The sequence below is a fragment of the Camarhynchus parvulus genome, chromosome 6 (genome assembly GCF_901933205.1).
Source record: "Camarhynchus parvulus chromosome 6, STF_HiC, whole genome shotgun sequence".
NCBI classification, from domain to species: domain Eukaryota; kingdom Metazoa; phylum Chordata; class Aves; order Passeriformes; family Thraupidae; genus Camarhynchus; species Camarhynchus parvulus.
Genome location: NC_044576.1, coordinates 9,373,413 through 9,384,219, shown reverse-complemented (window position 1 = coordinate 9,384,219; position 10,807 = coordinate 9,373,413). Strand labels below are relative to the sequence as shown.

At 50.7% G+C, this 10,807-nt stretch overlaps 2 protein-coding genes across 2 annotated transcripts in view; both read left to right on the top strand.

Annotated features, from left to right (window-relative positions):
• The first annotated feature begins 1,775 nt into the window (after positions 1 to 1,775).
• On the top strand, positions 1,776 to 3,968 carry SLC18A3 (solute carrier family 18 member A3). The gene has a single exon (XM_030951451.1). The coding sequence runs from the start codon at positions 1,776 to 1,778 to the stop codon at positions 3,360 to 3,362; it is 1,587 nt and encodes a 528-aa protein (XP_030807311.1). The 3' UTR covers positions 3,363 to 3,968.
• A 4,539-nt stretch (positions 3,969 to 8,507) lies between these two features.
• Positions 8,508 to 10,807, top strand: part of CHAT (choline O-acetyltransferase) — a 31,576-nt gene continuing 29,276 nt past the window's right edge. Inside the window, exon 1 of the mRNA XM_030951422.1 lies at positions 8,508 to 8,570. Within this exon, the coding sequence (XP_030807282.1) occupies positions 8,508 to 8,570 (63 nt within the window). The remainder of the gene's footprint in view (positions 8,571 to 10,807) is intronic.

Here is a 10,807-nt window from a genome sequence, read left to right as displayed (position 1 = left end):
ACGTGATATCCATCCCAAACAGGAGGTGCATCTTTCAGCCATTTCCTCATCATCTGGGTAGCTGCTGCTCCCATGCTCACAGTCCTGTGCAGAAACACGTTCTCAAGAAGCTACCCCAGGGTCTGTTTGAGGAATCAGAGGAGGATGGACTTTGTAGTGTTTAGTTTGATTTTTTCCCAACTAAATCAGTCTCACAGGTGACAATTGACTTGACTCCGTGCAGCAAAGTGCAGCAGCCTTGGCTTTTAGCTCAGTACCCATCCAGTTAGACTCTTCTATTCCTTCAGACACTTTCCTTCTACACCCTGAAATTACCTTTTGAAGCATTTGGGGTTATAGCTTATTTAGAGTCCCAGGTCAAGAGCTTTATCCCAATTGTCAGTGGTGCATTTCTGCAGTTCTACAGCGGATATAGTAAATGAGTAACAATGGTAACAATGACAATATAGATGTCTTGGACTATTGTTATTTTAAATATTCTCTAAGGTTCCACTTCTGTGTAAGCACAATTGGATCTGTATGCTACTCCATGCAGAGATCTATCTTTAAGTGTTTCTGGCCATCTAGAATGTTTTCCCGCAACAGAGCAAGATACAGCTACTGACAGATAAATCATCTCCCTTTCAGCTGTGGAAACCCGGCTACGCAAGCAAATGAAGTTGCCCAAACTCCACATCCACTCAGGAACCGCTTGGCTGAGAGATGGGATTAGTTCATACAGCCTTCTGCAGAGATCCTCCTTGGATCAGCCCACATGTCATTTCTGCTACAGCAGTACAGATGTGCTGCTTTGTGCTAAGGAGTAGTTCTCAATATACTAAAGTGTCTGCACCGGGCAAGGCCCCTTGCTCCGCAGCTCTCCCAGCTGCTGCACTGGCCCGACAAAATGCGGGCAGTGTGCAACACAACAGCACATAAGGATTATTTCTCTGGCGTTTGTCTGAGTGTCAGAAACACGCTCGCAAGCAGGAAGACAGTTATTGTATTGCTCTCCGATTTCCAATGAAGCTTTCGTGGTCTCACGTCCGCCCTGAGGCGGGGGGCTCAGCCCAGCCCTGCCGGCCCCGTTCCCGATTAGCCCAAGTCTCCCCGAGCGCCCCTACACTCTGCCCTGGCCGGCTATGCCGTCGAGGGCGGACCCGCACCGCGTGTTGGAGAACAGCCCCGAGCAGCTCTCGGGTTAGACGGCGGCAGCGCAGCGGCAGAGCCCGCAATCGCCGGCCTCCGAGGCGAGCCGCGACGCAGGGCTGAGAGGACAAGGGACCGCTGCCCGCAGCAGCGGCCCAGGGGGAAGCAACGGAGAGCTCCGGGAGGCTGCCGGGGAGCCGGGCTCGCTACCAGGGATGCTCAGGCGTCCGGGGCCGGCCGCACCGTCGGGCCCCCGCCTCGGGGGCGGTGCCGCATCCCTTCCGCCCCCCCAGGCACACCCCCGGGGCGGAGAGCCGCGGCGGCACCGCCGCCCCGCAGCCCCCTTACCGCGGCGGGCAGGGCTGCCGTCCCCGGCGCGGTGCAGCGGGCGGGGCGGGGCGGGGCGCGGAGTGCGGACGGGCGGGCGAGCGAACGGCGGGGCCGGCGCGGTGGCGGGTGGGGTTTCCGCGCGCGGCGCTTATTAGTGTGGTGATGGAGGACCGGCCCCTCGGAGCCGCCTGGCAGCGGCGGCGCGGGCTGACGGCAGCCGCCCGGAGGTGAGCGGCGGCGGCTCGGGCGGCCAAGGCGGCGGGGCCGCCCCCGCCGTGCCCCATGCGGGCGGCGGGGCGGCGGCGGCGCTGAGGGCGATGTCGGAGGCGGGGGGCGCGGGCCGGGCGCGGGCCGCCGTGGAGCGGCTCTCGGAGGCGGTGGGCGAGCGGCGGCGGCGGCTGGGCACCGCCATGGGGGAGGCACGGCGGCAGCGGCGGCTGCTGCTGATGGTGGTGTGCGTGGCGCTGCTGCTGGACAACATGCTCTACATGGTCATCGTGCCCATCATCCCCGACTACATCGCGGCTATGCGCGGCGGCGGGGGCACCGCCGGCCCGTCCGCGCCCGCGGGGGGCAACGGGAGCGGCGGCGGCAACCGGAGCCTTCTGCCTGCGCGCTACCCGCCGGCCACGGGGAGCAACGAGGACGTGCAGATCGGGGTGCTGTTCGCCTCCAAAGCCATGCTGCAGCTGCTGGTGAACCCCCTCAGCGGCACCCTCATCGACCGCGTGGGCTACGAGGCACCGCTGCTGGCCGGGCTGGCCGTCCTGTTCCTCTCCACCGCCACCTTCGCCTTCGCCGAGAATTACGCGACGCTGTTCGCGGCGCGCAGTCTGCAGGGGCTGGGCTCTGCCTTTGCGGACACGGCCGGCATCGCCCTCATCGCTGACCGCTACGCCGAGGAGCCGGCGCGGAGCCGCGCCCTGGGCACAGCGCTGGCCTGCATCTCCTTCGGCAGCCTGGCCGCCCCCCCCTTCGGCGGCGTCCTCTACGAGTTCGCGGGCAAGAGGGTGCCCTTCCTGGTGCTAGCCTGCGTCTGTCTCCTGGACGGGCTGATGCTACTGGTCCTGGCGCCGCCCGGTGGCACCGGGGCACGGGCCAACATGCCTGTGGGCACCCCCATACACCGCCTCATGATTGACCCCTACATTGCTGTGGTGGCAGGGGCCCTGGCCACCTGCAACATCCCCCTGGCCTTTCTGGAGCCCACCATTGCCAACTGGATGAAGGATTCCATGGGGGCCAGCGAGTGGGAGGTGGGCCTCACCTGGCTGCCCGCCTTCTTCCCCCACGTGCTGGGTGTCTACGTCACCGTCCAGCTGGCTGCTGCGTACCCACACCTGCAGTGGTTTTACGGGGCCCTGGGCATGGCCATCATCGGTGCCAGCTCCTGCTTGGTGCCCGCCTGCAGGAATTTCGGGCAGGTCATAATTCCCCTCTGTGGCATCTGCTTTGGCATCGCCCTGGTGGACACAGCCCTGCTGCCCACCCTGGCTTTCCTGGTGGACGTGCGCCACGTCTCTGTCTATGGCAGCGTCTATGCCATTGCAGACATCTCCTACTGTGTGGCATATGCGCTGGGGCCCATCGTGGCCGGCCAGATTGTGCACACCATGGGCTTTGCGCAGCTCAACCTGGGCATGGGGCTTGCCAATGTGCTTTATGCCCCTGTCCTTCTCTTCCTCAAAAATGTCTGCCAAATGAAACCCTCTCACTCGGAGAGGAACATCCTCCTTGAAGAAGGACCTAAGGGACTCTATGACACCATCAAAATGGAGGAGCGCAAAGGCATGGGCAAAAGCCTCCAGCCAGCAGGCGAGATGGATGAGAACGGCATGGGCTCTTACCACAGAGACCTGAAAGGAGTGTCTGAGGAGGACTCATCCGACTATGAGTACAGTTAGGTTCCCCCATGTGGCCCAGACCAAGGAGCAAGGAGAGACCTGTGGGAGAAAGGAAAAGTGGGGGGAAGAAAATGTTACTGCATTATGTTTCTGTACTGACGTGCAATATCTACAGTTTAACCTTTGTCATGATGTAATGGCTTTCTTCTAGACTTAGTTTGAATCGGTTTTTCCCTCAGCATTCTGGCAAAGTGGAGGAGGTAGGAAATGGGAGATAATACTGAAAAAATTATTGGAGTAATCATTAGCAGAATCTGAGGAAATCTTTCAAAAAAAAAAACACCAAAAAGAAAACAAAAAAACCCAACAGCTTTGTAGCTGGGGTATAATTGTGCAGAGTGTTCTCAAACTGAAACTGTGTGTGACATACTGTATATCTCTGTAAAAATTACAAGAAAAGCAAAAAAGTATGTGTAAAATTTCAAATGGTGTATTCAGGGACTTAGTAAATCTTGTGTACATATACTCAGACTTTCAGTTGGTTTCCTATATTTAAGAAGAGCAACAGCTGTCTCATTTCATTCTTCCCTGAGAATAAACTGAAGTATTGTACCTTTTTTTTCTCTCTTGTGCTGCTCTCCGGTAAGTGCAATATGCTGTATTATGTTGAAGTCCAAGTTAAAGAATAATATGATCTGAATAAACAGAATTGAAGGGGATTGATTGTCTTTTTGTTTTGTTTTTGAGGGCTCCTTGAGGGAGGGAGCTGGTTGTGCTCAGTGTAACCCCTAAAGTAACAATCCCCCAGAGTATAATTCTCACTAGCTACCAAAATGTCACAGAAGAAAACCCCAGTACAAAATGTTCTCATTCATTCTTCACAACATAACGGATCTGAGCAAACAACATCGTGCTGCAACCCTGCTACTGCTTGTTTAAAAACAGTTCCTTGAATTCTCATGTGAATTCAATTTTAATTCCCCACAATAATGAATTTCAGTTTTCTAATATTTCAAAAATTACATCACCAGCAGTTAGAGGTACAATACTCGAAGGTGCCTTTCTCAGTGCTAAATGCTGCCCGAATCAAAAAGCACTCACCTCAGTGACTCGACAGGGATTAAACAAAAACAAAAGATGGGTGAAATGCTTAATTCAAACATTTGCAAAGAGTGGAAACCTTCGATCCATTCACAAGGGAACAAGACTGCATAATTTGCCCTATAAATTTCTCTTAATATAAAATAAAATCGTTTCTTTTAATTCTTAACACAATAGGAAACAAAAATAATTACTGGTAATCGCAAGAGGGGTGAAAAGACATTTACAAGCTGCCATAGCACCTATTGAAGGGCTCCCACCCGTCCCTGGGGATCTGGGCGCCGCGGAGCAGCGGCCGCTCGGTTCCGCCGAGCTGCGCGGGACGCGCGGCTCCGCAACTCCCGCCGGAGCGGTCGAGTCGCTGCTCAGGCGGCGCAAAACTCATGAAGACAGCGGGATGGCGCTTTGGCACGGGGGTTCGACGAAAGGGCAGTGGCCACCGTGGTGGGAGGTGAGACCCGCTTCCCTAAACCGCAGCCACTTCTTTGCGATAAGCAGCAAAAGCGGAGCCTCTCCCAGGCTGCCGCCCCGGACCGCTGACGCTGCCGCCCCCAAGGCAGCTCCTGCAGAACCCGGGGCCCTCCCGGGACCGCTGCCGCCCCGTCGAGGCTTCCACCCCTCCTGGCCGTGGTGCCGGCAGCCACTGGCAGCGCCGCCCGCCCTTTCGGCCACCGAGCTGTCAGGAGCCGCAGATGCCCCACGGCGACACTTCTAGACACTGGCGACAACCCCTGCGGCAACGCGGGTCTGCGAGCACAGCAGCCCCTGGGGGCTGCCCTTGCCGCTGCCGAGGCTGACCCCGACGGCCGTAAGAACTCCGGCGAGCCCGGCTGTGCCCGCCCGCCGTCGGAGGACACGGCCGGCCCTGGGCGCAGCAGCGGCAGGGCACAGCGGGAGGGCAGCAGCGCCTGTTGCGCGCAGCGGGAGGGCCGGTGGGGCAGGGCCGGGCCGGGCCGGGCGGGGCGGGGAGGAGCCAGAGGCGGCGGAGTTGAGCCGCCTTCCGCACGCCCCCACCCAGATAGGACCTGGCCGCGGAGGAGGCGGCGGTACCTTGGACAGAGCCGCCACGACTCGCAGAGCCCGCCCGGCGGCCGCTCCGGAGCTCCCCGACGAGCAGGTAGGGGCAGGCGGGCTGCGCGCCCTGCGCCTGCCGTTGCCCCGACGGCGCGGCTGGGGAGAGCCTGGGGCCGGGGAGAGCGGGAGCGGGGCCGGCCGGCCCCACGGAGCGGAGCCCAGGGAGCTCCCTTCGCCAAACTCGGCGGGTTAGACGGCACCCACGGGGCCGCGCGTTTTGCCGCTGCCCGAGCGTCCCGCCGCGACGGGCGGTTCGGGAGGGAAAGGGCTCCTTCGGGGGCTGAGGCTTGGGAAGGTCTCGGGACGTGCCGGCAGCCCCCGGCGGAGCGTGAGCGCTCCCCGACCGCTCCGGCGCTGCCACGGCCCGCAGGGAGCTCACGGCCGGCGACAGGGCGGCTCCTGGCTCCGCTCGCAATGTCCACTGCCGCGGCAGTGCGCGCTTCACACGTGTACTCCTGACAACGCATTCATTCCTTAACTTCAGGCATAGGTTCCTGAGAACTTTAAAGCTTATCCTCCTGATAACACTGAGAGTGAGGATGACTGGATGAGGACTGAATGTATCGCCCCAACAACACCATATACTGCAAGCTGCCTCCCGAGTTTATCACGTCAGGAGAACTCAAGTATAAGCACATGGGCTTATTTTAGTCCTCCTGTGCTATCTGCTAACGGAGAGATCAGTGCCTTTTGTTATGGATTTGAGTTGCTTTGAGCTGTGGGGAAGGCCACCCGGCTCCCCAGCCTGCTGTGACTCGCAGCCACCGTGCTAAGCTGCTCACCCTGGCCCTCCAGCTAAGCCAGCTGTAAATAAAAACAGCTGGGATTATTTTTTTTTCTTTTTTTTTTGCCTAATAACTTTGACAATGTACCTCACAGCTTTCTAGAGAGCAACTTTGAAGTCATCTTGAATTTCTGCAGGATTTTCTCCTGTGTCAGTTTTCTTGTCCTTTATTAAGCAAATACAGGATTGGGTGTGATGCTAAGCTGTCAGCACTTGAACCAGAGACAAAGCTTCTGTTCATCCCCGCAACAGAGAAAAGCACAGTTCAGGCTACCACCTCCAAACTCTTTATCACACTGCTTTTACAGATATGCAGGGCTGTTAGTAGTAGCACTTCTCAGAGACACTGAGCCAATATAGACTTTTAGTCAGCGGCACCATATTGCAGTTTGACAAAAAAAGCATAAGGAAAGAAAGAACAAAATTCCCAGCAAGAAGAATACCAGCAGGATTTTTCCTTTAAGAGAGTACAGTTTGAGGGGCTCTAAAGACAAAATGGCTGCTCTATATTCTGAATGCAGGTGGGGGGCTGAGGTCAGCCCATAAATAACTGGGCAAGCCAACAGTCTGCCAAGAGTTACAGGACATGCATTATGTGAGGTGCTTTGGACCTGTTTTTTAGGAATAGAGTGCATGGCTAAGTGATGAGCCCTGTGCAGCACACGAGGGAGAGTGGAGCAGTGCAGTGAGTTAATGTGGCATTTCCTTGAGGGACATTATCTCTCACCTGGGTTGAAATTGTAAGCAGATGATAGATCAACACGAGTTTGCTGTGTGGCTCATTGCAGGGCCCCAGGGACATCTCTCAACCTTATACAACCTATTCCACAGCACATGGCCCCACTGACAGCCAGTGCAGGACAGGATCAACACAAGGTGTCAGTGACCACATATACATTGGCAGAGCCATGCTGAAGCTGCAAGGCTGCAAAAGCCAAGCTAATTCCTCAGTAGAGGAATAATCCACAACCATCTCTGCCTATTGCTAAACAAAACTCTTCAACTCACTTTCATGCACTGTAGAGTATAATCCAAATTGTTCTTAAAAGCTGTTGTAGAAATAATTTTGGCGCCCTGAATGTAATAATTCCAAAGATTACAGAAAAGTATTATTTTCTACAAAGTCAACACATGTTGTCTTTTATATTTTGCATACACTCAGTGCAAAGTAATTAAAAGAAAACCAAAAAACCTCTAATCCATCAAGACCTGACTGAACACAAAAAATTCCCTCTGCTTTAGCTGTACTTATGTACTGTCATAATTGAAGGACAATCACTTGGTGCAATCACTAGTGTATCAGAAGAAATATGCATGTCAGATAGCCTATCCCTGCACAGAAAAGGAGTGAAGAAGCATCTTTAGAAGCGAAACCAGGATAAGCACAGTACCAGAGAGACACGAGTGGAAGTACTTGCTCTGTCACAGATTACTTCTGTGACTTTTAGCAGGTTAAGCCATCTCCCTGGATAAGTATATGCTATTTGAAAGACTGCTCTACAAAATAGCTCAGACCCTGTCAGTTTCCCCACAGCCTTCACAGGCAGGCTCACAGGGTCCCCCAGACCCATGCCCCAAAGCACTGGTACCCTGTGAGATTCTAGGCTGCAGAGGGAAAAGGCATATCTCCGTCAAGCTCCTTTTTACATCTTCTAGCACAGCACCTCACTGTACCCATGGAGCAATGCCATGAAAAATACATTTAAAGGCTGTGGTGCTTTCATATAAAATGGTAAGGGGAGGAAATATAAGATTCTAATATAGAAAACTGCAACATTACTATTACCTGTGTCAACATAAGTACATTCAAAGGAAAGTCTCCTCTTTCCTCCAGCTAACATATAACAGTAATACAAAGCACACAGATTATGCCACAATAAATTGCAAAGTAAATTACAGTGACAAAATAAACCATGCTGAGAAGGGACCTTTTATGAGCATCAGATAGTTCTGAATAAATAAATTTATAGCAAAATGAGACAAACAGAATGTCAGAGCAATCTCCACAGGGCTCAGTTTAGCTAGTTTGAATGCTGTACTTCTATTTCTCTTCAGGTTTGCATTCTGAAGCTTCTGTGTGTGTTTACGCAGGGAATACTCCCCTCGTACATTTTGGTTATAAATAATGGGTACTGACAGGACTTTAAATCTTTTCTATTTCCAGAACTGAGGCATCAGGCTCCCTAAGTGCCCCCAAGTGACTTCAATTTCTGTCCTCAACGAAAGATACCAAAAGAAATGCAGGAATGCCTGACTTAGGAAAAAACATGCAGAAGAACGCGAAAGATACATGCAGTAAAGATGAAGGAGTAAGTAACTCTTTCTGGGAAAAAAAAAAGGAAAAAAAGAAGATGTCTTAACAATTTTTAATTCTGTAAATTAATATCATAATTGTAACCCAAGCTCTGTTCTAGAGCAATTTCTTCATTTCAGGGAACACTAGTACTTCCCATATGCAAATAAACTCTTTCTCCCAACATCCTCTGAAGAATTACAGTAAATTAAATATTATTATACAACAAATATTTTTATACTACAAAGTCAGAGATGGCATGAAATTATTCATGCTAGTACAGCACTATCAAGCGATCATATATGATTCATTTTCAGGCTGGTTTAGAAGGTGCTGGGTGTTCATGCCTGTCAATAGTCAGCCTCCAGGGTTTTTTCCTAAGCAGAGTCATGAACTGCACAGGAACCTTACCCAGAAAGATAGGGCCAAAGCCAGGTATCAAAAAGAAATACTAGTTAGCACATCCATTTCCAATGACCAAGAAATCAGAGACTGAAGAAATATGTCTTGACTAAACAGAGCTTGAAACTGTAGAATTGCCATTCTTTTATTTCTGGGTGTATTATAGGCTAAATTGGATTTGCCTTTCCATTAATAACAGATAATCCTATGACACTTTTCATGAGTATCTAAAATCTTTGGTTTCTAGATAGGGAACATAATGCATCACTGACTTTTGTGTGGATGTCAAAAGGCAGAGCTGGTACTTGAGTCAGAGGACACCCAGTCCCTGCCAACTGTTCAGAGCGCTTCCTCCACACCCTCCCTCACTGCGTGCACTGGACTAACTCTGAGCAGCAGGTGGGACAGGTAACTGCTAATCCTTTCTTCCACCCAAAATCACACTGCAATCCTACTAAAATGAATGGCCATTACAGCAAGAACTAGCAAAAAAATCTGAACATTGCCTACTTCAGGAGAAGGGCAAAAATCAAATTAGAAAAACAAAGCCTCCAAAAGTTTATGGCCTACTCTAATCACTAATGGACAAGCATAGCTGCATTAGATGACCATTTCTCAACTAGGTGACACAGCTCCCTCCCTGAGGAACCACACTTAGAGCATCACAGCCTCTTGCAACTTCCCAGTCTTCCATGAATTACCTCCTTGCTTTGTTTTCCCACTGCCCCCAAAATTGCTTATTGGCGATGGAGAGAGAGATGGGGAGACTGAGAGCTGGTATGAATCCAAATTGATTGTGGACTGCATATGCTTATTTACTACTCTAGGATGGCTAATAATTTTTTACCACAATGACTGGGTAAATCTGCACATAAACCTATACATTTTATAACATCTCTTACTTGCAGAAGTCTTGATGTACTTTTCTTTTCCGGTAGGTCTTGATTTAATCTTCAGTTAGTCTTGATTTAATCCTCAAAGTTCTGCCTGTTCTTGCCAAGGCATCCTGATGATCACAGCTCTTACACTAACCAGGTCCAAAGTCCATCATCTGTATTGTGTGTCCCAGTATCTCTCTCTTCTCTTTTCAACCAAAATCATTCCTTTAATTGCCTTATTAATTTATCTCTGCACACATTGAAACAAGCAAGGTATCACAATTTATACAATTATTATGAAAATCATCACATACATACCCATCTTAAAAAGAATCTTTTAGCTAAAAACTTTAGCCACTAAAGGCTCAGGCTTGATCTTTATAAACTAAAAACTTTCCTGATGGCAGCTACAGGGGGGTCATTACTGGATTTAGAAACATTGCTAGAAGTGTAATTGCAGCAAAAGGTTTGATTCTTATACATGAAGTGATAGGGAGAAACATTTAGACTGGTATTTTCTGTGTATTTAAAATTAACACAAAAATCCATTTTCACAAAACCCAGGGGCTCTAATTCTTGGGGTTCCAAGGGTGCTTCAGGAGGGCAAGGTGTCAAATTTGATTGGATTTGCTTTAAATTTTTTTTTTTTGTAAATATTAAAGTTCTGGAGAAGTTATATCCCCCCCTATTTTTTTTTTTTTTTTTTAATAGGATGTGTGTTTCTCATTATGAAGGCAACATAAAAGTAAAACAATAAACTTATACTAAGTAAAAATAAATCAAATAATTTATACAATTAGCAGCACATGAAAAATAGAATGGTGATTTAAAATAATGCACTATCAATTTCTTAGATATTGTACTATTACTTAGACTCTGTAGTAATTGGCAAGCTTCATTTTTAAAGCAATTTTAAAGTGGGGGCTTGGAGGGTAAGCCCTCCAAGTTCACTTTAAAAGGAGGTTTAGCCATT